Genomic DNA, 27,573 nt, shown 5'->3' with positions numbered 1-27,573 from the left:
ATATATAACGCAGCTTTGGGGGATTCTTCCGTACACACCATTGCAGCTTTTTTAGTCAACGCCTTTTACGCCAGCGAATTTTGGATGCAGTCTAGCTCCGCCTCAGACACTTTCTTATTATCTTCTCTTTCTGCGCGCTGATGGTTTTTTGTTTTTTTTAATGGCAATTTGTGTTCTTTACAGGTTTCCAACACTTAAAAAAAACTTCCCTTTTTGAAAGCAATTTAAAAATCTAATGGTGATTGCAACACTTAAAAGGACTAATAAGCAAAATGATATTTGCACAGAGAGGGTAATAATGCTGGTCGCCATTACATAACGCAGGGCATCTGCTGGACTTGATCATGCAATTCCTGTTGACTTGCATTTTTTTTCTCCTTTCTTCTAATGAGAGCTATAAATGGGTTTCCATGCATGACTGCGCGCTGCTCTATAGCGCACTCAGTGAATACTTTCCAGCAATTAATTCCTCTCTGTTTAGCAAGACAATTTCCAGTTCCAAACCTAAATAATATGTTCGCTGCTTCTCACTTCATTATCTTACACTGTACTGTAACTGTTTTTTTTTTCTTCTTCTTTCTGTCAACATTTTGTAATAGCAAATTGCTGCACAAACCCTATTTTCCCTTGTCTACATTCATCTAACAAGAGGCTGATGACATTACAGGCCAATTTAAATTGCTGCAGGTCAGTGTTGTGCCAGCGTACAGGGTGTAAGGTTCACAAAGTAAATGTCTTAAAAGGATGCCTGGTATTTGCAGGATGTCTAATAACCATATACGGGCGGACAGTAGGCAGCTGCGTGGAGTTTGCCTCCCGGTAATTAAGAGAGGTTTGGCTTGAGGCCAATGACTTTGACAAAGATTAGTTGGCTGCCAGGCCGGCACCCCACACAAGTTGTATTCCTTGTTACTGCTGCGCTTTGGATGAATGTGCCTAATAGAATTAAACGCTTCAGATGCACAGTTCTATCCTCCTAAACACATGCTACCAGGCAATATTCATCTCAGTAACCTATACGTGGACACGTGTTCCTTCTGTTAATGATCATGAAATAGACTGGTGTTGGAGTTCCTGTAAAGTACATATATCGGACCTGGCAGCTGTGTTGGCAACAGGTCTGCAGCTTCTATTGCAGAGTGTATCATTCTTTGTATAGGGCTAACTAATTTGCCGACGTTTTGAAACTCCACCATTCATCACGCATCAGGGGTGGAGTCTATGGTGGCGTATCACTGGGTGGAGCTATGATTATTCAAATTCACAGCGCATTGCACCTACGAGGCCACACGTAAAATGAAGCAGGATGAAAGAGGTTGGGCTATTCTCCCGGGCATCCAGGAGGTTTCCCCAGTCTACAAGGCTTTCTGGTCGAGTAGTCAAATAGGAGGTGGAATGACTCAAAAACAACAGGATGAGGAGGAAAGCTGTTACCATGTGAATTGCTGATCTATCCAAAAGCCAGGGTACTAATTGCTTGAACATTTGGCCAGCAATAGTTTCTCTGAGGATCCACTTTTCCTACTTCTAGGACGGACAGAAATGTGGATGTCAGCAGCCAGGCCCAGTTATTAAAGTACCGTTCTGGTTCAGTAGTCAGATTCCATGTTATATTCCACAGCAGCTCTGAATTATGTGTTAAATAAGATGTTGCATTTGAGTATTTTAATGAGTTAATGAAACGCGTCAAGAGCTGCTGTGGGTACTGTTGTTAACCAAGATTCAAGATTTATTGGAGGATATGGAGTAACAAGAGTCTGCAATTATAATTTTACTGACAATGAGCTTTCACTCCTTGTTTCTTAGAGCTGCATACCTCCCAATTGTGCCAGTTTTCATGGGACGGTCATGATTTGTGATATGTAAAAAGGGGCGGAGCGTCAACCAAAACTGGGTGTTTCTGACTGGACGGAATTTGGGTGGATATGGGGCGGGGCCTATTTTGGCCCAAGCAGGCTTGTGAGAATGTTGGACAGTATGGAACTGCACTCTGTAAAGTAAACTGGACATTTACTCCATTATTGGAAATGTTAATTTACTGTATCCATATAAGGTAGAGAATCAATTGTTGTTTGGGCACCCAACAGAGCTATTCAGTTGTTTATAAAAATTGGTCACTGGTGCCCAGATTTCTGCTCGCACCCTCCTGAGGTGTTGAGCAGAAATCTGTGAAAAGCCTGTTTTTGTTGGTGCCCAAACTGCAGTTTGGCTGCTCTAACCAGGACTTTTCACCGGTTTAGCTCCTTAACATAAACCATTTAATATCACCCGTCTGGTACTTACAAGCGCGATAAAATAACAGAATTCCCCCCTTAGCGAGTTTCAGATTATCCAGGAGGGTTGGCATTTATAAGATGTATGTATGTTCAACAATTTAGTGTTGAATTAGCCTGCGGGCCTTTCTTAATTTCTGCGCTGTGAGAATGTGTGTTGTTTTTTATATTTTTATATATATATATATATATATATATATATATATTTATAATATATTCATGTGTGTTTGTATATAAATTCATAGCGTGTTCTTTTTAATAAATTACTTCTATTTGTTAGATTTACAGGACTATTATTATTTTATCATCTAACATAGTTACCGCCATTTTTTTGTTATTTGTTTCTTAGGAGTTACATGCTCATACCAGTGGCTGCTATGGAACTTGATTACTAAAGTTTTCTTTTTTTCTTTTTGTTTTATATACTGTGAATATTGGCCCTGATTCAGAGCCGGACACTCTGACAATAGCGCTCGCTCTGAATCAGGGCCCACCTCCATTAATATGGAGCGTCCTCCTGGACGCTCGTATAGCTGTGAGTCACCACCCACAGCATATACGAGCGTGCAAAATGATGGTCGCGATGGTCTTGACCATCGCGACCATCGGAACTGCGAGTAAAAGCCTGCGGTTGGGTTTTTTCAACCGCAAGGCCAGGAGTGATTTTGGCTCTATCAGAGCCAAAATCACTCCCACTGACATCACTAGTGATGTCAGTGGGGCCGGCTTCAGACGGAAGGTGTTCCCTTGGGAACGCCTCCGTCTGGCAGCCACCCCCCCGGCACGCCCACCAGAGGGGGCGTGCTGTCAGTCACCATCGACAGCACGCCCCCTTTGATGAGACACTCCGAGCGAAGGAAAGTCCTTCGCTCGTCGGGTCTCGCGCATGCGCACGACGGAGCTCCATCGACCCACTTGCGAGCGGACAGCCGCTCGCGAGTGGGTCTGAATGACCCCCATTGTCTCTTAACTGCAAACACATTTCACCTGAACCCAAGATTACATATTTACACGATTTGTTTTGTAGCACATAACTTAATTACAGAAAATAGAATGCTTTCACCACATTCTCGCAACTTTAATTGGATGGGTTACTTACTTTTAATTAAAATCAAATGCTTTTTAGTGAATGAATGACTCATTGTGTTACGTATATGTAATTATCTTATTACAGAGAGGTATAATTTTGCAGGATCATACAGTAGCATTGATTGCATAATGATCTCATCTGTTTTAGGAAACCAAGCCAGACCAACCAATTTCCTCTGCATTTAAATTGAATTTAGGATTTTAAAAATAAATCTCTGGGACACCATTTTATATCACAGGAAATTGTTTACTCGTTCCCAGATGCATCTTAAACCTCCGGTAGGAAATGCTGATCGGCGGCCATCAGTGATCGGCGATCCTTCCGGAAATCTGTGAAATTCTTCATGTTAAAAATCCCTAATTTGCTGATCACGATCATATTCTTCGGGATCGGCAAATCAAGGAAATCCAACTTGTTAGATTTCACCCATGCCCTGGTGTCTGGGGATCGGGGGATTGCGGCAATCCATCGTATAGGAGATGTATGGGGGCCTCTAGTATGTGTCAGCTGTCATCACTATTATCACTGCTTACACCCACTACTTGCTAGGTGCAAGAGCTAAAACTAAATTAGATGTCACCCTTAGCATATACACTTATCACAATATGGTGTACAGGAGCGCTGAAGGGAAAGGGGAGCGGGTACTATTTACCAGCTGGAGGGGCCCGGTGTGGGTCTGGGTCTGTAACTCATTCGGCAGAGAGAGAGAAGCAGCAGTCTCTCTCCCCAGCCGCGCTACCTCATACTGAGCTGTGGAGGGTCCAGGAAGGCTGCTGCCTCTAAACAGCAGCAGCCTCCTCTCTCTCCCTGCAAGTGTTACAGGGGGTGCGATTGCACTGATCAATTACCACCCCCCCTACTGTCAAGCACGTGGCGCAATGTATAGTGTTTCTCCACCTCCCCTATCTGGCCACGTATTCTCAGTACCTGGGCCTGTCACTGCTCTCAATGGCCCTGATGGTGTATGCCCGGTTGACTCCAAGTAACTCCTGTTTCACGGTCAGATAAAAACAACCAGAATTGCTTGGAAATACACAAAGATACGTATGTTTGCTGCAAATTAACTAGATGCGGCCACATTCGTTCATTGCATGTGATCATTGGTGGCCATACCGTGTAGGGCGAATGCCGATCCGTCAGCAGACGGATCGTGCTGTCCCCGCTGACCGCACGATATGCCGGCTCCCCCCTCCACCATCTGAATGGGATCGTACATCGCATCCCAGATCATATGAACCTGCAGGAAGATCTGGGGATGCGATTTACGATCCCGCGGGAGTGCGCAGCACGATATCTGGTATGATATCCTGCCCATACACGGCATGATATAGCACCTATATCGTGACGATCCATCAGATCGGCACGATATAGGTGCTATATCGTGCCGTGTATGGGCAGGATATCGTACCTGATATCGTGCTGCTCGCTCCCGCGGGATCGGAAATCGTGCCGTGTATGGCCACCATTAGATTCAGGCCTGTTGTATCATGATAAGGACGCTGGCTGTTCCCTACTTATTGCAATACGATTTCCAGATTATTGTGATGTTTGATTGTTTAGATATATTGTTTTTAAGGTTGCAGATGATGTGGTGTTTTATTGCTATCCTTCTAGTGTTTTTGTTACAGTTTACACCAGGGCAGAATTGGCCATCATCAGCCCTGGCAGTCCGCGCACAGGGCAGTAAGGACAATTCTGTTTAGTCTTGTTTTGGAGAATGTCACTTTAGTTTTTAATAATCGCACAATAGTGGCAGCCATTAGGTAGAACAGATTTTTGAAAATGTTTAAAATTTAACACCAACCTGATTTTAAAAGAAATGAGAGGCTCTCCCCTCCTACTGACGCAAAAGGTCTATGAACCAACGACCACTATTAATCCTTAAATTGACATGTAAGGGGCTGACTGCGTCCTTCCAAAATTTTAAAGTCCAAAGTTTGGACAAAATGATGATCCTCCTAAACAAGGCACACGTTTGGTAGAGATTTAGGGCCTGATTCAGACCCACTCGCGAGCGGCTGTCCGCTCGCAAGTGGGTCGATGTTATGGACTGAGCATGCGCACGACGGAGGGAGCTCCGTTGTGCGCATGCGCCAGACGCGACGAGCGAAGGAAAGTCCTTCGCTCGTTGTGTCCGATCAAAGGGGGCGTGCTGTCAATGTTGATTGACAGCACGCCCCCTTTGGTGGGCGTGCCGGGGGCGTGCCTCCCTGACGGGGGCGTTCCCACGGGAACGCCTCCCGTCAGAAGCCGGCCCACTGACATCACTAGTGATGTCAGTGGGAGTGATTTTGGCTCTGATAGAGCCAAAATCACTCCGGAGCTTGCGGTTGAAAACCTCAACCGCAGGCTCCGGCTCGCAAATTCGATGGTCGCGATGGTCTCGACCATCGCGACCATCACAATGCACGCTCGTATAGCCTGTGGGTGGTGACCCACAGCTATACGAGCGTCCAGGAGGACGCTCCATGAAAATGGAGGCCGGCCCTCATTCAGAGCGTGCGCTCTGCTCAGAGCGTACGGCTCTGAATGAGGGCCTTAGTTTCTTATAATCCCCGCCCCTTTTGGGTCAATGAATCAGGGAAATTAAGCCAAAATCTGGACAATTTATGGGTAAGAACTGTTGCCCCTGGAAACGTTTGTAACCCTTCGGCCAGGCACGATTGGCATTAGGAAAGGGGATCCACCAAGGCTAAGGATAAAACCATAAGTGATGAGTAAGTGCTTTCAGATGACGAATAGGTATTTTGCTTCTGCATTAATCAACCTTAAAATGTTAATTTTGGGTGACTGGTCGACCTTTAAAAGTTGCACAGCAGAAAAACTGTTCATAGTTCAATAGAGAGTTTCCACATTTTATGGAACAGCTGCAGCTTCATTAATAGAGGGTTTTGCAAACACAGAATAAGAAATGATAAAGCTGGTTACCCAGTGCCAAATGCTAACTATGAAATTCTAATTGAAAGAATAAGAGCACAAACTAAGCAGCCAGCATATGCTGAATTGCCAAGTAAGTGAAACGTCTCTACAGCTGATCTCAAGTTCCAGTAACTGGGGTGTCGTAAACGGTCTCTGAAGACCCAAATTAGGGCTGGGAGAGGTCCAAACTCTCCATTTCTTAACTATGTCAGCGCTAAGAGCCGCGATGGGGTATACATGTAAATGTTTATGCAAATTAAAGAGACGCTAAACACCAAAATTAGCATTTTTAGATATGGGCCATAAAAGTAAAATGTGCTGGTTAGTGTTACTGGGACATTTCCTCTCCTTGTGTACAGAGGGGTACTGCACCCACAGCTGTAACATCACTGGCCTGACCCCCACGGACAGATGGGGGCGCTATCGTCGGCATCAACACCCTTGCTGCTTCCTATATTAGGGGGTGTGGGGTCTCTGGTTCCTCAGTTTGGGACCTTGGTACTGGTCGCTCCAGGTGTATTACAGCAGCTGACTTGGCAGTTAGGAGCTGATTGGCTGGTACTTTATCTCCATCCAAGGCTTAGTAAATAGACCCCTTAAAAGTTAGAGCAGCACCTCCCTCTTAACATGGCAGAGCCTTATACATTTCAAGCGTGTCTCCACTTTCAACAATAGGGACGTCGCTGGGCATTTGCACATAGGCAAAGTTCATTGATACATACTCCTTCCTACCCCATCTGTGTCACACCTGTTTGTGTGTCCCTCCCATTTAGAATGTAAGCTCTTATGAGCAGGGCCCTCTACCCTTTTGTGCTTCTTCTTACTCTACTACTCTCTACTAGGGCACCTAACACTTTGTTGCTTTGCATTGTTGCTTACCTGGCTGTTATGGTCACAAATGTAGCAATGTATATTATCCATGTCCTGTATTGTATTGTATTGCATTGTACTGTAAGTCACTGTAAATCAACCTATTTGTTTATGTACTTTGTAAGACGCTGCGGAACACTTGTGGCGCCATATAAATAAATAATAATAAATTGAAGGCATGTTGACTGATTTGCAGGCTATGCAAAGTTGTGTATAGACCTAAATAAACCTGTGTATAGGTATAGCATTTGTGCCAAGTATAGGCTAGTGCCGTTGCGCGCTGATGGCGATGATGATGAGTATCAAACCCCGAGGGGTAGATGTATGAACCAATGAACAGAGTGGAGAAGTTGCCCATGGTAACCAATAAGCTTCTACCTATCCTTTTATAGAATGTACTTGATAAATGCAACCTCAAAGCTGGTTGTCACGGGCAACTTCTCCACTGACACACTTCTCCACTCGTTTCAATGCTGCATACATCTTACCCCAGTGTATAAGACTCTATGTCGCAAGGGCGAGCTTCTAAACGATGCAGATTCTCGTTTTTAGGACACTAACTGTGAGTTATGTTTTGTTTAAACTCTGTTACTCTGGTTACAAATTCCTCAATAAAATACATGACAGCCTTTCAGATGATGTAAGTGTCTCGCTGGGTTGGGTGGTGGTAGTTAATATCGCTAAGGTTATGCTTGAGTTATGTTTTTAATAGGTCAGATCTGTTCCATGATGTGTAATACCAGCATAAATACAATATTAGAAGTGAATGGGTTAACGTGGTACATTTTCTAAGTTCTGATTTATTTATTTTTTTAATGATCTCATCTATGGGATTAAGCAGAGAGGGTGTCGCAGTTCTGAAGGCGATCTAACCAGCTGACTGGGTGTGTTTGGTTGTTGGCGAAATAAATACGTTAACTGAGCATTAACAATGATTAACCTGGTAGAAATATAAAGCGTTTCATACTGCTGAATTTCCTATAGCTAAAGCAGGATTTTTTAATACTTGTTCGGAATTCCTTTCAAATCCAATTCAGACTTTTCTCTTCGTTACCTACAAAGTCCTCCACTGTACCACCGGCTCTACTATCTCCTCCACTGTACCACCGGCTCTTCTATCTCCTCCACTGCATCACCGGCTCTTCTATCTCCTCCACTGTACCACCGGCTCTTCTATCTCCTCCACTGTACCACCGGCTCTTCTATCTCCTCCACTGTACCACCGGCTCGTCTATCACCTCCACTGTACCACCGGCTCGTCTATCACCTCCACTGTACCACCGGCTCTTCTATCTCCTCCACTGTACCACCGGCTCTTCTATCTCCTCCACTGTACCACCGGCTCTTCTATCTCCTCCACTGTACCACCGGCTCTTCTATCTCCTCCACTGTACCACTGGCTCTTCTATCTCCTCCACTCTTACCACCGGCTCTTCTATCTCCTCCACTGTACCACCGGCTCTTCTATCTCCTCCACTCTTACCACCGGCTCTTCTATCTCCTCCACTGTACCACCGGCTCTTCTATCTCCTCCACTGCATCACCGGCTCTTCTATCTCCTCCACTGCACCACTGGCTCTTCTATCTCCTCCACTGCACCACCGGCTCTTCTATCTTTCTCTTTAGTACTCCCTCCATTCCGAAGGGGAGGTGTGTCAAGCTTTGGAGAGTGATAAAAGGGAGAAATTGCCCAAAACAACCAATTAGCGTCTAACGGTCATTTATTTAGCACAGTCTATGACATGACCGTTAGGTGACTCAAACGCAGGTGTGTCGCGACCGTTTTGGGAGTGTCGCAGCTTGTGACTGCTATCACATACACAGTTAAATGACTCCAGCGCCTTGTTTTCTACACCCGTTCTGCGCTACCATAGGGTTACTGAGAAGTTCGATGATCGTCCAGTGTGTGCCTGGTGGTTGCGTGTTTTCGCACATTTGCATATTTTCTCACATCCGCATACCTCCCAACATTTAAAGTCATGAAGTCGGGATATCTGCGTGCCTCCGGCCTAGCGGCACGCCCTGTTTACGTCACTAAGGAGCATACCTAGCATCTCCGAGATGCTGGGCTGCCCCAGGGCTTTCCCCCTCTACCATGCATGCCATGCGCTTTGCCTTACCTTGCGTGATGTGCCCTGTAATGGCCCTCACACATCATTTTTTTATCAGCAGGCGTTTACCATGGCTGAGGCGGCAACTCAACAGGCATCTTTATAATCCCCCTACCCTGCATCAGAATTGTATGTCTATAAAAGACAAATAGGGATTAAGCATTATTAGATAAAGCTGGGTACACACTGTGCTGGCTGATTCACGGACACACAGCTGCCGACCAGGTGGGCTATACAGCCGTTCGATGTGTGTTCTCTGACATCACAACTGGGCGGGCATTTGAATTTTCCCGCCCAGTAGAGCTGTCAGACACCGGCTGTCCCTACAACAAGTGTACGTACACACAGCCAGATGCACCGATATATCTGCAGATGTATCTGCTGGGTTCCCGACTACAGATAGACAGTAATTCCTTAGACAATGTCTAGATAGACACCAGATGTTAGACTTGGAAATAAGTCAGACACACTAAAGTTAGACATGTAAAAAGGTCGACAGGTACAAAAGGTCGACAGGGTCAAAATTCTCGACATGAAAATGATTGATATTAAAAAGGGCCGACATTTTTTTTTTTTTTTTAGGGTTAGGCACTTACTGGAGGGTTAGGGTTAGGCATTTACCCCCACGGTTAGGGTTAGGCACTTACTGGAAGGTTAGGGTTAGGCATTTACCCCCACGGTTAGGGTTAGGCACTTACCCAGACGGTTAGGGTTAGGCACCAGGAGGAAGGGTTAGGGTTAGGCACCAAGGGGAGGGTTAGGGTGAAGATTAGGGCTAAAAACAAAACAAAAAATTGTCGACCATTTTTGTGTCGATCATTTTCATGTCGAACTTTTGACCCTGTCGACCTTTTGTACCTGTCGAACTTTTTACATGTCTAACTTTATTGTGTATGACTTTTGTCTGTGTTGAACTTTTTTCCCTGTCTAACTATTGCCTGTCTAACATCTGGTGTCTATCTAAACATTGTCTAACTAATTACTGTCTATCTCTTATATTACACCCCACAACCGCTGACGAGCTCGCCGTATATTGGCCAGTTCGATTTGAATGGGGGATATATCGCCCACTGTGTACCCAGCTTTAATCAGCAAAAAAAATGACAACTAATTTTTACTCTAGCAGGATAACAATGTGTACTTCTAGGTATATACCTTTATTTGACACCCTGCTGCTTATTTAGGTGTTATGCAGCATTGTACTTGTCCTGCATTGTCTGTACTGTTAATAACTGTTGTCTTGTGTGCTCATTTGTTTCTGTACTGTGTAAGGCACTGCAGAACCCTTGTGGCGCCATATAAATAAAGGATAATAATAATAATTTGCTGCCTTAGGTTAACTTATCAGTGCCAGGATGTTTATTGGTTATTGTGGGTTTTCATCCCACCGTCAGCAGATCTCGCCAATGCTGGACTTTTTTTTTATTAATAATGAATAGCAAATAATATCTAGCCTCCTATTTTAATATACAATACTGATTAAATGATTAACTATAAATATGATCTAAAAAAAATGTTTTGCTTTTTATATCACAATTTTCCTTCTAGATGTGGCATTCATGCAAAGCACAATATATATTTTTTTATATATATATATTTAAATGATGGAAAAATGATTTTTTTCCTGCCATGCTGTCGTTAGAAACACAAAGGGGGTTTCATCCCTTTGGGACATGTGCCACACAGGTCCAGCTGTGCAATTAAGTAACAGCTGACTGCAGAGACACTCTGCATCGTTGACGGATGGGTGATAGAGGCTGAATTTCACTGGAAATGTAAAAATAAAAAAGTTCCTTTACATAATGATGGAGCGACGCATATTATCTTGTAGTAAAAAGTTATTTACAAATCATTTGAAAATAAAACAAACAAAACAAAACCCTTTAGATTTAATAAAACATCAGTAACTACATATGTGTTTGTAAACGCTTTTGTGTTTTTGGTTTCGATTTTAAGAATGTTTTTTTTTATACCTCTCCTTAGCTCTTTTCAATTGTTGCGTCATTTCTAGTAAAACATCATCTCTGGAATTGAAAGTGCTCGGAGTTAGGAGAAAATGGGGAAAAAGGGAGCAAAAAAGGACCAGTTTGTTTCTGGAAAAAAAACCTGTTGCAAAGCAAAGTGTGCAAATGTGTGTATTTATTTTGCATGCAGGGAGAATACAGACTGCTTCTGCATTTAGCAAACTTATACTAGCCAGCTTTGTTTCTACACTTAAATATTATTCACTGAAGCCGTGCAACAGAACCCTGTAGGGCCACCACAGAGAGGAGTGCCGTGAGTGAGAGCGTGTACTAATTACCCAGGCCCGAGCTTGTTGAAGGGGCCTGGATGCCCCCTCTTACCTGTCAGGAGCCCAGCACACGCTACTGTGTGCTGGGCTGCAGTGGGAGACTGCTCGCTACCTCTGAGCAGCAGCAGTGTCCTCTGCCTGTGGAGGGGAGCGATCACACTGATCGCGTGGCTCCCCCTGGATGTGCATCGGGCTGAGAGGCTCACAGTGCCCCCTTCCCAAGCACGAAGCGTCGCTGCAATTTAAAAAAAAAAAAAAATGGGCCACGCCCTTCATTGAGTAGGCCTCGCCCCCAGGCCAGCTCTCTACGCTCCTGAGCACAGGTAAGTATTATAGTAAGGTGGTGGTGGGGCATGGGTGATCTGGTCCATATTACTAGTTTAATATTTAGCTAGGACACATCCATTCCCAACTATAAGTCTTTCTGCACATTTAAAAATCTGCGCCACCTGTAGTGCAGCATGGTTTACCAAGGTACAAATTGCACCTTTTTGTTTTTGCTCCTTTTTTTTAATTTGCTTCTAACTCTGAATTACACCTGCAGCCTCTCTATTCCCTGATATCACTGAGGCCCTCAAGGATTCAACTCAGTGCTGCAAATGTTAGCACAGAATTCCTGTATATTCCATGGATCTTAGGAGATGCCATTGCTGTTTGCTGCAGAACATTTGCAGCATGCATACTTCTCAGTATTGGCAGGACACTACTGCTTTTCTGGTACTGGCCTGTTGTCCCAATTACGGGCCGCAGTGTCCTTTGGGAGGTGACAAAGCTGTAAAGTCTCCCTCTCACCTGCTGCGCTGCATAGCATACACACAGCATCCATACACTATGGAGAAGGGACTAAGGGCAATCTAGCAGCTCAGGAAATGCTGGACATGCCCCCAGCATGACAAAAAGTGTAGGCGCGGCGCACGTACCCATGAACCCATGCCCTGTGCCATGGGGCCCCTCCCCCCCTACTCCCCAATGTTGGGAGGTATGCTTTCAGTGAAGTGCTTCTGTGTTCTAATGAACATTCAAAATCGTAAGGGCTCGGTAAATAATTGCTGCTTCTATAGGCACTGCAAATAATGAGAGGCGCCCCATCACTTAAAGTGCCGTTACCATCTATGAAATATTTTCTTTAGGGTGGACCCCTCTTCCTGCTGAGTGATGGGCAATAGGTGACCCTAGGCAACATGCGGCCTTCCAAGCCTTCACAAGCGCAATGTTCTCCCCAGAAAGTTTTGCCGACCGGGTGGCATTAAGAAGCAGTCGGGTGGTGGCAGTGTAATCTGACTTTTTAGACTCTTGCAGGTACAGTATTTCCCACTTGCTGGCTGGAAACAGATATACATGTGCCCAGCAATACTCTTTGAGGGGTATATTTACTAAAATGTGGGTTTTCAGAATTGGAGTTTTTGCCCATAGAAACCAATCAGATTCTAACTATTATCTTCTAGAAGATGCTATATAAATGTTAAGTAGAATCTGATTGGGAGCTATGGGCAACATCTCCAATTCTAAAAATCTGCACTTTAGTAACTATACCCCTGAGAGTCAGTGCATGTTTATGCTCTCCATCTACCCTTTCTGCAATGTTCCCACCGTCTAAACCAGCTCTGCCAGGGAGGTGTAACCACTCCCCCAAGATGGCACACTATGTAACACGGCCGTGCCACAACTGCCCCCAGCACATGGGCTGCTCTCTGCAGCCCTGGCCCTGCTCCTAATCTCTCCCAAGCTTTCGCCTGGCTATTAGAGAAAGAGAGGAGCCTCAGGAAAAAAATCAGTACATGGAGCAGACCCCGTGGCCCAAACATGGGGTATGGCCACCTTTTGGAAAATCTTTCCTTGGTGGCCAATCAGCTGTAAGCATTACCAGTCCTAGTTCAATCAGCTGTTGTGTTTTGTACCCACTTTCCTCACATGCTCCATAATGAAAGTATGTCATGATGTGAAGGGGAAAAAACCCTCTGATGAGCATCTTTCTTGACCTTTAAATCCCGTCCTCCCCCCTCCAGCTGACTCAACCCCCCTCCAGCTGAATCCCCCCCCTCCAGCTGACTCCCCCCCCCCCCTCCAGCTGAATCCCCCCCTCCAGCCATCTCCCCCTTCCTCCCTTTAAATTAAACATATCCCTTCCTCATACCTCCCAACATGACCCTCTCCAGGAGGGACACAATGCTCTGGTCCTGGACTTCCCTGGTAATTTATGATTGGTGGAGGCTCCAGAGGTCGGGCTGCAGTACAGTCCAATATTCAAATAGGGGAATCACACCAACTGCCAGTGAGTCCCAGCCAGTGACGTTTGGCAGCGTGTGAAATGACAGTTGGTGTGGCTCCCCTATTTGAATTTGAACTGCGCTGCAGCCCCACCTCTTACCAGGGAAGTCCAGGACCAGAGCATTGTGTCCCTCCTGGAGAGGGTCATGTTGGGAGGTATGCTTCCTCATTGGCTGACACTGGAAAAGTGGAAGTGTGTTTATTTAAATTAACTCGAGCACCCTGCATGCTTGGTCATATGATACCCCAAATTTTGTGTGGCAGAATTTTAACTGGTGTCCAATTTGGCCACGGCTATTGTGGCTGCAGGGAGCCGTGGCTGCCAGAAACTAAATACCCCTAGATGCAGTGCAGGAGCTCAGAAAAAAAAACAGGCAAATAAATGACAACTGGAGAGAGGATGATAGAGTCAGCTGGAGGGAGGGAAGGCAGGAGAGACAGCTGGAGGGAGGCAGGCGAGAGTTAGCTAGAGGGAGTACGGGAAAGTCAGCAGGGGGGGAGGGTAGGACGGAAGAGTCAGCTGAAGGGGGGTGAGTCAGCTGGAGGGGGGAGGACGGGAGAGTCAGTTGGAGGGAGTGAGGATGGGAGATTCAGCTGGAGGGGGGCAGGACGGGAGGGTCAGTGGGAGAGGGGATAGGGTCAGCTGGAGGGGAAGGGGGGGAGGGTCAGCAGGAGAGAGGGGGGAGAGTCAGCTGGAGGGAGGACGGGAGAGTCAGCTGATACAGGGAGGTTTCTTTAGAGCAGTTCTGTAGAGTTTGACCACTCCAGGCAGCCATTGTCAGATGGCTGAGAATGGGCAGTGTGTATGGCGGAAACCCAGAGACTTTATAATAAGTTGCATGTGAAACTTTTAAGCTGCTCATACACCAGACCACCTTAACTCCAACCATCCAACTAGATGGTTGGCTGGAATTACATTCTGGTAATGGATGGGAGCAAATGACAGTTTTCACCCAGTTCAAATATTGTTTGCCTTTGCTCTGTTAAGAATCATCCATTCACAGCGATAACAAATCACTTTTTGCTGTCACTTCTGCTTCTGTTCCTGTATTCTCACTGAATGACGCATGCACAGAAGAAGATGACTGAGTTATTGGAGGATTGCCGGGGAAAGATGAGAAGATCCCTCTCTGGTAAATCCATCTCCTTAGGCTAGAACTGCTAATGCCTTCTTTATCTATCGGGGCCAAGTTCCAAAAAGCTAAGCTCCTCATAGATTGTTATATTGGTAGAGACCTCCGTCTGTATTGATAATTATAAGGGCTGTGGTAAAATTCTGCCTTACATTGCCTAATGCCAAAGTTTACAGAGATCTTATTTATTTATTTATTTATTTATTACCAGTTATTTATATATGCATTTCTTAAATAGCCCCGATTAGAAAATAAGCCTATACACATGGTTCTAGGCTTGATAAATAGACCCATAAAAATTCACCCAAAACTGACCAATTTAAAATGAACTTTTTCAAATGAACTATACTAATTAATATTAATTCCTTCAAATCTGTATTAAGTACCTTTTAAATGAATGCAAATCGTATAATTAAACCTTTAAAAATAATAAACATCATCATCTTTAATAAATACCAAGTTCGCTAAATGTGTATTCCACTACATACAGTATAATAATAAACATTCCAAAATGACAAAATAACCTCACCATGACAGGCATCTTCCTTTATATTGTCATTATGTTATATAATAATATAACATAGATAACTTCTGCCATGGACTGATGATAAAATCCTACATGTGCTAAGAATATGTAACCCCAATGAATATGGACTGCTACAGTACATATGGTATGACTGCTAGCAAACACTGTGGTCAGCTCTCATGACCATGCCAAACTTGGCTTCTGATTGAAGCTAAAGAAAGTAACTTGGGAAAGGATAAATGATTTGTGGAATATCCAAGAATGCAATTCTGGAGTAAAAAACTACTCATCTTAGTAAACCATTGTGCGGACATTTTGAGTGCATGAAAACCTGCCATGCAGAATGATAAACACAGCTTGAATAGAAAAGCTATGTACGCTGATTCCACATCTGAGAATAGAAAGTGGTGACATCAGGGAATACAGAGTGTAAGTGCCAGTAAGGTCAGACTCACATTAGGGAATAGCATTGGACTGGAAAATATCAAGGCGGTAACATCACTTGTTCTTCAGACAGTGAAAATAGGGATCCTTGTAGGAATTTCTTGCACAATGTCTCATGTGTTTATAGTGGTTATATCACCGTTTTAATCTTTATTTCAGTGGTTCGCAAACTTTCTTGAATCACGATGCCCTAGAGCAAGGGGTGGCCAACCTCGGTCCTCGAGAGCTACTATCATTTCCCGTTTTCCAGACCACCTAGCTGGTGCACAGGTATACTCATTATTCACTAACACATTTGAAAAGATCCACAAGTGGAGCTAATTATTTCACTTGTGATTCTGCGAAGAGACCTGGAAAACATGCACTGTGTTGGTAGCTATCGAGGATCAGGGTTGGCTACCCCACCCTAGAGTATCAGCATTATGTTTTACACCGCCTCCTAGGCCAGAAGTTTCTTAATATTAATCATTTTTGCTGAATTACTCAATAAGTAAATGGTGCTTAGGGTCAGTGATGGGGTGGTGGACAGGGTTGTGCTTCTGTTTGTCCACATATGTTGTGATTGGCAGGTCCCAGCACTGGGTTTGCCTATAACATTAACCATAATTTGATTTGGCCCTGGACCACCAACTTGTGGCACCCGAATGTGCCATGGTATACAGTTTGTGAACCACTGCTTTATTTTATTCTATAGTCTTAAAGTGTCACTTTTCTAGCTATTCTCCAAATGTTTGCAGTTGTAACATCTGGGGGTATATTTACTAAAGTTCGATTTTTGATACTGTTCAAATTTGCCATTCGATCTTGGTTCGATTTCTATTCGATTTTGAAATTGGAGATTTACTAAAGCCAAAATGGAATGTCAAATCGAACAGAAAATGGAATTTCAATCAAAATCGCATATAGGCAAAACATCAATGTTTTCCCATAGTCAACTCAAATATAGGATCCCTTCATTTACTAACATTCGATTTGCAAATTGAACTCAAAATCGAACTTCAAATCCCCAAATGAATAGAATAAATGAGAGACAGTCAGTTTGAGCTTCTAAGCACCATTCTTTTGTCTGGAATTTGATTGTGATTCCTTTTAAAAGATCCCAAAAGCATGTGGGGCAGTCTGGCTGTAGGAATAATGGCCGCTCAAGGCTGTGCACGGGATGCAGTTTATATGCCGGCGGACGGGATGCCGGCAGTTGAAGTACTGCTGCCGATATCCTGCCGCCTGGTATAATGCAGACGCCGATAGCTCGATGGACGTCAGGATAACGGCGTCTGCATCCCGGCCGTCGGAAGCCCGAACGTCCAGATGGCAGTGAGTATGCGTGGTTAGCCGGGGATGGGGGGGTTTCGGGTTAGGCACCCCTCTGGGGAGGATTTGGGGTAGGCTAGGGAAAGGGGGGTTAGGGTTAGGCAACTCTGGGGGAGGTTGATGTTAGTTACCCCCTAGAAGGGTTAGGTTTAGGGTGCAGGAATGGGGGGGGGGTTAGGCACCATCGGGGGGAGGTTAGGGTTAGGTACCCCTCCGGGAGGTTAGGGTTAGGCACCACTAAGGGATGGTTAGGCTACTTACAACCTCTAGTCGGGATCTTCACCATTCGGCCTTCACTGTCGGTATTTGAACCAGCGGTTATTCAGCTGCCGGCATCTCATACCGATTCCCTGTGCACCTATCTGCGATATCAGGGGCGTAGCTGGCTCTTTGGGGACCCCATAGCAAAGGTGCACACAGGCCCCCCCATGAACAGTTTGGTGATGAACATAGCCTTTCCCAGCATGATGGAGCACCTTGCCATAAGGCAAAAGTGATAACTAAGTGGCACGGGGAGCAAAACATCTAAACTTTGAGTCCATGGCCAGGAAACTCCCCAGCCCTTAATCCCATGGAGAACTTGTGGTCAATCCTCAAGAGGCGGGTGTACAAACAAAAACCCACAATTCCTGACAAACTCCAAGCACTGATTAGGCAGGAATGGGCGGCCATCAGTCAGTATGTGGCCCAGAAGTTGATTGACAGCATGCCAGGGCGCATTGCAGAGGTCTTTAAAAAGAAGGATAAACACTGTAAATATTGACTAACTTGCACTAACTTAATGTAATAGTCAGTAAAAGCCTTTGACAATTATGAAATGCTTGTAATGTTACTTCAGTATACCATAGTAACATCTGACAAAAAGGTCTAAAAACACTGAAGCAGCAAACTTTGTGAAATGTGGGTGTGTGTGTATGTATGTATATATATGTGTGTATGTGTGTATATATATATATATATATATATATATATATATAATTTTTTTTTACAACCTGAAATAGTGGAGTGTTTTCTCAGCAGTGCCATTAAAGTTTCCCCTGTAAACCGACCGGTCATTAATTAACATTCTGAGTGCCGTCCTAAGGTTATATAGAGTTGCTTTCAATTAAAGTCAACTTGCTGCATAATCCCTCACCTGTTGCAGCTGCCTTTCCCTATGTGAAGTATATTAATAGGCTATATGTGCTGATAGACATCTCTGCAGCATGTATAACAGAATAGATGCTCCATTGAGATGAATAATCCCTCTAGTACTTGAGATATATTTACTGCAGAGAGAGCTTGTGCTAAGGATTGTTTTATGGTCATCTGTCTTTCTCAGGACTCGCTCCTTACCGTGCGCCAACTGTGGGAACTGGTGATTTGTTGGGAAGATAAAAGGATTGCAAGTCTGTAACCGGAAACCCCCCTGTTCATTCAAAATGTTAATTTATATAGGTCTTGGCCGTGTTCAGGCGACTTCTTTGTGTCTCCTCCATGACCCCTTTAATGCGTAGAACTTACTAAAAACAAATTATGGTCAATTGAAAATTCTATAAAAAAATTACTCGCACCCAAAATCCGTCTCGGGTTAAATCAAGAGCCCCTGCATATACACAGTGTGTTCACCAGGGGGTACAGTGTACCCCGATTCTCAGTGTAGTGGTAGTATATTCAAAGCATTCTCACGCCCATCCAACACGGGTGACTTTACGGTGCCAGCGTGTATGAGGCCTCATACAAAGGTTCTAATCTTTTTTTTTTGTTACCAAAAAAGATTTTTTTTTTTAAATGAATCCAGTCCCCGTGTTTACTGTATATCTTTGCCTGTGTGTATTGGTTGTGTAAGAAAAAAATATTTACACCACACACTGCATGTAAATGACCATAACAATAGGAACAATTAAATTAGCTTCAATACAACCCCTTTGGATGAAAACACATATCTGCTTTTAATAAGTTAGTATAAATGATTGGCTTGAATGATCTTTTTGTAACATACAGATGTGTCCTCGTGCGCGTAAGCTTCAATACGCCGTGTGTGGCGTGAGTGAGCCGCGCTGAGTGGTGTAGCGTGGAGACTTTTTCTTTACATTTGCATCTTATTCACATCGCAGTCGCAGTGTAACTCTACTCTCTACTGGGGGCACTATTACAGGGGGCTTACTACTGGGGACACCATTACAGGGGGCTTACTACTGGGGGCGCTATTACAAGGGGCTTACTACTGGGGGCACTATTACAAGGGACTTACTACAGGGGGCACTATTACAGGAGGCTTACTACTGGGGGCACTATTACAGGAGGCTTACTACTGGGGGCACTATTACAGGGGGCTTATTACTGGGGGCACCATTACAGGGGGCTTATTACTGGGGGCACCATTACAGGGGGATTACTACTGGGGGCACTATTATAGGAGGATTACTACTGGGGGCACTATTACAAGGGGCTTACTACTGGGGCCACTATTACAGGGGGCTTACTACTGGGGCCACTATTACAGGGGGCTTACTACTGGGGCCACTATTACAAGGGGCTTACTACTGGGGCCACTATTACAAGGGGCTTACTACTGGGGGCACTATTATAGGGGGATTACTACTGGGGGCACTATTACAAGGGGCTTACTACAGGGGACACTATTACAGGGGGCTTACTACTGGGGCCGCTATTACAGGGGGCTTACTACTGGGGCCACTATTACTGGGGGCACTATTACAGGGAGCTTACTGCTGGGGGCACCATTACAAGGGGATTACTACAGGGAGCACTATTACAAGGGGCTTACTACTGAGGGCACTATTACAGGGGGCATACTACTGAGGGCACTATTACAGGGGGCTTACTACTTGGGGCACTATTACAGGGGGCTTACTACTGGGGGCACTATTACAGGGAGCTTACTGCTGGGGGTGCTATTACAGGGGGCACTATTACAAGGGGATTGCTACTGGGGGCACTATTACAAGGGGATTACTTCTGGGGGCACTATTACAGGGGGCTTACTACTGGGGGCACTATTACAAGGGGATTACTACTGGGGGCACTATTACAGGGGACTTACTGCTAGGTTGAAGGGCACTGAAAGGGCATGTGTGGTGGTCTATACAAACTTTCATATATTATGGTAATGGTCGATAGTCTGGCTCCTAAACTTTTAAGATAGCTCCTAGATTTTACAAAAATGTGTCGCGCCCTGGCTTATACACGCGCAATCAGTCGATTGTTGCGTTCTGCGCATGCGCGAATTAGCCACTGCTATTGGTATCTACACACACCCATTGCAGAGTGATTGGCAGGAAGTGCCGTTTGTGGGTGGTGACTGGGGGTGGTTGGCCGAACACAGGCGTGCCAGTGTATTTCAACGGCGTTGCAGGGGCGTGTATAAATTAGCCACTGAGATACCATACGCAGCCTGTGCGCTGAAGTTAGCAATTCCTGAGTAAGATCTGACCTGCCGTGAGGCTTCGATAGTACTCGATTGTACCGATGTTTTCGCAGTCTTTCTAAACATTACGGATGTGCGTGTAGGTGAAGTGGGCGTCCTTATGTAGTGCTGCGGCGGCATTGCAATCACTATGGATTAGCATAAATTTGTAGAAAATCTGCGTGCGTATGCTATATTGCAATCTGTAGTGAATCAGGCCCACTAACCATAACATAAGATTTCAACATTAACATTTTTTTTTAAAAAATTGCTCAAAATTGTCAAATTTTCTTTTATGATCGGATTAGGGCAAGAACATCTATTTATAGCCAACACAACTTTATTCCAAAAAATTGTTTTCATTATTATTTTTGAATCACATAACATTAATATTAATTTTCAACACATTAGTCATCGATATATCGGACCATCGCAACTTTGCATTTCCCCGGTGGCTGTTACTCTTATCAGCCGGTATGTATACACTATGGGGAGCTGAGGGCTGGCAGGTATACAATATGGGGAGCTGAGGCCCGGGAGGTATACACACTATGGGGAGCTGAGGGCCGGGAGGTATACACACTATGGGGAGCTGAGGGCCGGGAGGTATACACACTATGGGGAGCTGAGGACCGGGAGGTATACACACTATGGGGAGCTGAGGGCCGTGAGGTATACACACTATGGGGAGCTGAAGGCCGTGAGGTATACATACTATGGGGAGCTGAGGGCCGGGAGGTATATACACTATGGGGAGCTGAGGGCCGGGAGGTATACACACTATGGGGAGCTGAGGGCTGGCAGGTATACAATAGGGGGAGATGAGGGCCGGGATTTATACACACTATGGGGAGCTGGGGGCCAGGAGGTATACACTATGGGAAGCTGAGGGCCGGGAGGTCCATCTGCCATTGGCAGCTGCTGGAGGATAACCTTCCGGCAGCCGTCTAGTGGTCGTTTATGATTTGTCGTATTGTTTACGTCCATGTCAGGTAACGCACAGCCTGGCGTTGCAAATATTGCGACCATGCCAGGCAACTGACTAAATTTCTTTACAGCAGGAGAAGTCTGGAATTTGCCAGAGGTACTTATCACATTGGTCTCTTTTCAAAGGAATTACATTTTTATTTTATCTTAATTTTTAAAGAATTGATTAAGATGTGTAAACAAATGTTTTTGTTTTTTTTTCTACTGTGGGTGAAAACCATTTACACTTCTCTCCTGTTTAGCATAGTGATGGCCAACAATCGTTCCCCCCAAGCCTTCGCCTGTGGCACTCGTTTACTTACTGTTCTACACCTCTATGGCTTCAGGTCGTAGGGTGGATACACACCTGAACGACCGACAATCGTGCCGATGTTCAGGGCGATTTGCCTTCACCTGGACATTGCATGATTGCCGGTACACACTACACGATTTAACGATTACTTGTTCCGTCCTTCATTAATATGTATGGCGCCACCTACGATATTATGTGATTGACTCTGCAGCACGGACAATCCCATGATATCGCATTCGACCGCGGGAGCACGCAGCTCCGGCATACACACTGCACGATATCCCCAAATTGTCGTTCCCGACTTGGCCAAGTCGGGCCGATATTGTGCAAGTGTGTAGCTGGCCTTATTCTCTTCTTTATGCCCTACCAAGTTTAACCTAGGTATAAGGCTCTTACTGAACAAACTGAATAAGTTCTGAAACAAGTGGTAGCAGCTCTAAAAACAGAGAATGAGGCGGAACTCGATCTTATTGTTAGCCTGGAGCCGCTGACATCCGCATCATCCGATCTCTTCAGGTCACATGACCTCAACAGCACAATACAGGGAGGTCAGGCAGCGCTAGCAGCACCTCTGCGGCCAGAGGAGGAGGGGTGTGTGGTTCCTCTTCTTTTTCCGAAGGAAAGAGCTGTGAAACCCCTCCGTCATTAGAGCTTAGTCGTCAATTTTTAGGCAGGCCCTTTTATGCTGCATTCTGCTCCAAAAATGTCAGTTTAGTTGTACAGGCATGCTGTATTCTGGGGCACAACAAATGTTGACAGATGGACATTTCTCTGCAGAATTGCATTGAGACAGTTCCAGTCTTAAACCTCACTGTCAAATACTGGTGGTACGGATGTGTCCACATACATCTTACCTGTGTGCGCTACAAGTCACGGTAAACCTAACGCATGAGCGTCCTGCAATCGCCCCCTACCCTGAGTTATGCCTTCCCAAAAGTCCCCCATAGAGAACAGCAGAAAAGTGGTCCTAATTGAGTGTTAGAAAAAACTGACAGTTGAAAGTATACTGTAGATTACTCCCAAATCCTCATTTTTTATGTTTTTGCCCTGAAATTTGGCATGCAGCACCAAGCGACAGTTCTACCAGCCCATGCCAAATTTCAGCTCGGTACCTCCAATAGATTTTGAGGTGTGGCCCCTTAAACACCCTGCCCCCCCACGGAAGTCCTCTATGGGAGAATTCCGCTTTTTTTTTAGGGGACCCCTACGTCATTTGTCCCCTGTATTTTGACAACCAGGACTGGCTCTGATTTGCCTGGTGCTGGTTGTGCTTAATACAGGGGACCCCTATGTCGTTTGTCCTCTGTATTTAGCACAACTAACACTGGGGCTCCAAGGCCCGATGCTGGTTGCGCTGTGGGAGCACATAATTTAAATTTTTTTATATTACACATTAATTTTTTATCATGCGTGGATGGATCTCACTGATACGTCCATGCATCTGTGTCTTATTGATATGACTTTCTCAGGTGCATGCCCAGCACCAGTGAGTCTCTGTTGCCCGCTGATGCTTCTGTGCATGGCCCTGTTGCTGCCACTGCTCCGCACCCCCACTACTGCCACTGCCCCACACACCTGCAGCCTGCCCCCGCAGCCGTCTCACCCTCTGCACCCCCAAAACACTTTCTGTGTGCTCTCTGCTCCTCCACCCGTGCTAGTGTACCTATTAGTTGTCCTTCTGCCCTGCAGGTGGCCCCGGTTTGCTCGTCAAAAGGAATGGGTTTGAAATGCCTGCGGCTCTGTAGCCGCTGGTTCAAATCCCAACAGCGTTAGCCCGATGCAGAGGAAATTCCAACAGCGGAGGTAAGTAATCTAACCCTCCCTTCTCCCCTCCCTAACCCTCCGTTAGGGGTGCCTAACCCTAACCTCCCCCTCTGGTGCCTAAACCTAACCCCCCCTTCCCCAAGCCTAACCCTCCCCGGGGGGTTCCTAAACTTAATCCCCCCCATCCCTGGCTACATCGCTACTGGAAGATCGGTCCAGCATCCTGTCGGGGTCCCGGCGGTGGGATTAACATAGGTGTCGGTATTTCGAAGCCTATGTTAAATCCCCTGCCGGGATTGTAGTTGTAGGGATTGAGACCGGTCGGCCTCATAACTACATCCCCGTCAAAACCCTGATGGTTAATAAATGATAAAAAAGCAATGAAATTCCATAGACAAAAAATCTTACGGTTTCACATGTCCTATTGAGGTTTCTTAGACATGATCTGAAATCTCACAAAACCTACTGAATTTGTGCCACTCAAACTAAAAAAGCAATGAAATTCCAATCATTAAGTCTGACGCCTTAATGGACGTGTTCCTTGCGCAATACAGATATACCATCACACCCTGTGGTGCCCCCAACTGCTGTGTAGTATCCCCCGGTCACATCCCCCTCAGGGGTGCCACGCCCCCCTGCTTGTCCGACCTGGCTGCCCCCTCACGGAAGGGGCAGCCACAATGTTGGCAAGACTGATATATGTCCAGTGATCACATTTTGCATACGACTACTCATGGACAATAATTAATGGTTTGTCCCTTTTATTAATTGGACATGTTATGTGTGCAAGTAGAAAGTGTGACCTCCTTCAAGGCACATACTTTACACCTAACTCCTAGCATTGCTTTGTTAGGGCTACATTGTTGTTATACTGTTATGTGATTTTTGCTAATGATTTTGCTCTTTTTCAGAAGGATAATTCCATTGCCTAAAATAAAATTATAAAATCACCTAACAAAAATCATGTGGGATTTACAGTACATATGTAGGATCTTTTCACCTGGAGGTTTTGACAGGGAATTACAGTTGGCAAACAGGAACAGCAATTCATGCGACAGGTACTGAATTATTCAACAAGCCCCACGGGTGATGTTAGTTACTTTGATGGTGGTCTCTGCCTTTCTCACGCGCTGCCAAAATCTCTGGGTAAGAAGTTCTCACTTCTCACCTATGACGAGTCACTGCATGCAGATTTATTTTTATTTCTGCTTCTGATGTCATTAATCTGTTTTTGTTCATGCTATTCTCATTCTTCTGGGTAAATGGATGCATATTGCTGAAAACAACAATATGCATTAGACACTGCACCTTTGTTCCTTGGATTAGTGTAACTAGCTGGACTGATAACAGTCAATTGGTGACAGGTCATGTGACTAGTGTCAGCCATGTTGTAGCACGACAAAAGAGCAAGGGTAATCTAGGACTTTTTGCCCAAATGAGCATTTCTACAATTTAAGGAGATTATTATTATTATTATTATTTTTTGTAGCCTATACACAGAGACAAGTACAGAGAGGGAGGCTACTATTCCAATCTGGGACAAATTAAACTGCTCACTTTGCAACACTGGCATCTTATGATCTATATAAGTAGCTTCCAACTCTTGTATATTACATGCACACGGTGCTTTATTCTCTTTGTGGGTGGCACAGCGTGGCTGGCTCACAGTTCTTGGGATCCATTTTTCTCCATACTAGTCCATTATTTGGCTTCTGGCTAATCTGCTCCTGGTATGTGTATGTTTGTGCCCCAGTGATTGGGAAATTAGATTGTAAGCATCATTGCAGCAGGGACTGGTTTGACTGCAGAAAAGTCTCTCTTAGTATACAGGATTGCAGAATATATTGTCGCTATATATAGTAAGTAGTTCCAGTTAAACACTGAATTAAAAGGTTTCAAGAAAAAATGTTTTTGATTCTCTTATTAGGTAAAATTATAATTTACCTGGTTAAGGGGCGTTAAGGTTTGTGTGGAAGGGGTGGAGACGGTAGAAAGGGGCTTACTGCTCTCCCTAAGTGGCTGTTATGCCTCCCTGTTGATGATTCCGCCCTCTGCCATTCTGTGACCGTACTTTTTGTTAATGACAACTTGCACTTTAACTTCCGAAAGCCGTAGAATGTTACGTAACTCTATTTCTCTCCAAGACGCTAATTGCTTTCCTGCTGGGCATTGAAGGAAAGGAAAGTTCGGTTCCTGATGCCTGGTGCCCCTTGATTATAAATTTAGATTTTGTCCATTCCCAGTAATAATACAGCTGACCTAATGGCCTGGCTTCATGTCATCAGCCCCCCACTTCCCCTACTCTCACCTGCAGATAAGCACATTAAACAAAAAAAATAAAGTGTATTGCAAGATTGTCAGGATATGTGTGCTCATTCCGGCTGTTTTACTGCAGGCGCTGGGATTCTGGTTGCTTCCTTGATACTCCACAGGCAAGTCCATCGTCCCTCTCCTACAAAAAAAATAAAAAATATCTCTGTGCTTTAGGGGTGGCAGTGCATTCTGCAAGGGAGTTTTTAGGCAATTGCATAACAGTTTGTCTGTGCGCATATAGGCGTGATGCTGGAGGATCCTAAGAGAATCATCTGCCTGTTGAGAATTCTCTGTTTGCAGCCTGTGATTTTTTTCCCCCCCTCTCTCACTGAGCTCTGTAGTACATCCTTCCCATTCCAGCTTGCTAGAGCAGTAACATGTTGTGAATTCATTTGCTGAATGAGACTGGCCTGACTGCAATCGGTGTACACTGCTAGGGAGGGTTAAGACATGTCGAAGAGTTGCAGATGAAACGACCAGTAAAGATAGCAGCACAACGGTGAGTCTCGTTGTTTTTTTTTTTTTTATTAAGTCCCAATTATATCTGCATCTTTAGACCTAGTGGCATGGATACTATGGGCAAGGCATGGAGACATTGCACGCACGCCTTAGATATGTAGCACAGAAGCCTCCTTGCAAGCTTTATTTTAAATTATTCAAAGCTGAATAGTGTTTGTGATACATTTCTGAGCTCATCACCCCCCGGGAATAAACCTCACGGAAAGCTCCCTAACAACCTCGACAGTTGTTAAATATAATGAACAACGATCAAAGAAATTAACCATCCCCTGGTCTTTTTTGCCCATCCCTCTTCTAGGTTATAGGTATACCCAGTTTCATTTGCCTGTAGTGATCAGCTCTAACGCCCCATGGGAGAAGTGAGTGGTCAACGTGACAGACTACTTTCATCCCTGCAAGCCAAAGTGGGAACTCTGGCTGGATGCAGTAACGGACATGGATTTTTCCTTTTAATTATTTTGCAGCAATCAGAAATTAAGATGTAGTGGGAATAAAACTGTGCATGCATGAATTACAGCTGGACACTAGAGGATAGGCTGGCTAGCATCTTCTGATCTGGAACAGCTGCAATTGTTCTATTTCATATGGGGACCTATAGTATAGTGGTCATTTAAACGGATCTTAGGCAGGCGATGGCCGAAGCGTTTGCACAGTTAGTATATTAAGCCAAACAGTCTAACCTGATGTAGATTACCTACTTTGCTTATTGCAGCCATTTATCAAGACATATATACTGGTTTCATTTAGTCCCTGGTCATGGGGGATTGTAGGGATAAAAAAGTGCACACACTAAGGGCTCGATCCAATTAGGTGCGACTTACTCGCGTGTGCAAGTCATCGCGACAGTGGCCATGCTTGACGGCCGCCCGAATTCGCCTGAAAGTGCTCGCTGTCCCATAGGGCAGCGAGCAAAGTCAGGCGAATTCAGTGGCGAGTCAGGCTGCGAAGGGTGCGATGTGCCGGCCCGTTGCCGGCATTTTAACGACGTTGCACTTGCAACTCATCGCACCTAAATGGATGGAGCCCTAAAATTGAAATAAGTCAGTTTTCC

At 44.9% G+C, this 27,573-nt stretch overlaps 1 protein-coding gene across 4 annotated transcripts in view; it reads left to right on the top strand.

The window, feature by feature from the left end:
* CDK14 (cyclin dependent kinase 14) overlaps positions 1-27,573 on the top strand; it is a 691,508-nt gene that overhangs the window by 77,159 nt on the left and 586,776 nt on the right. The window contains exon 1 of one of the 4 annotated variants that reach the window (XM_088459605.1): positions 24,730-24,748. The exons of 2 other annotated variants lie outside the window; for them this stretch is intronic. In XM_088459605.1, the coding sequence (XP_088315731.1) occupies positions 24,740-24,748 (9 nt within the window). In that variant the 5' untranslated portion in view covers positions 24,730-24,739. Of the gene's footprint in view, positions 1-24,729; positions 24,749-26,378; positions 26,503-27,573 lie in introns of those variants that run through there. One more of the 4 variants, XM_088459606.1, reaches the window with a different exon arrangement.

The sequence above is a fragment of the Taudactylus pleione genome, unplaced genomic scaffold (genome assembly GCF_031769625.1).
Source record: "Taudactylus pleione unplaced genomic scaffold, aTauple2 ptg000916l, whole genome shotgun sequence".
Classification (NCBI taxonomy): Eukaryota; Metazoa; Chordata; class Amphibia; order Anura; family Myobatrachidae; genus Taudactylus; species Taudactylus pleione.
This window is presented reverse-complemented; position numbering and strand designations above follow the sequence as displayed.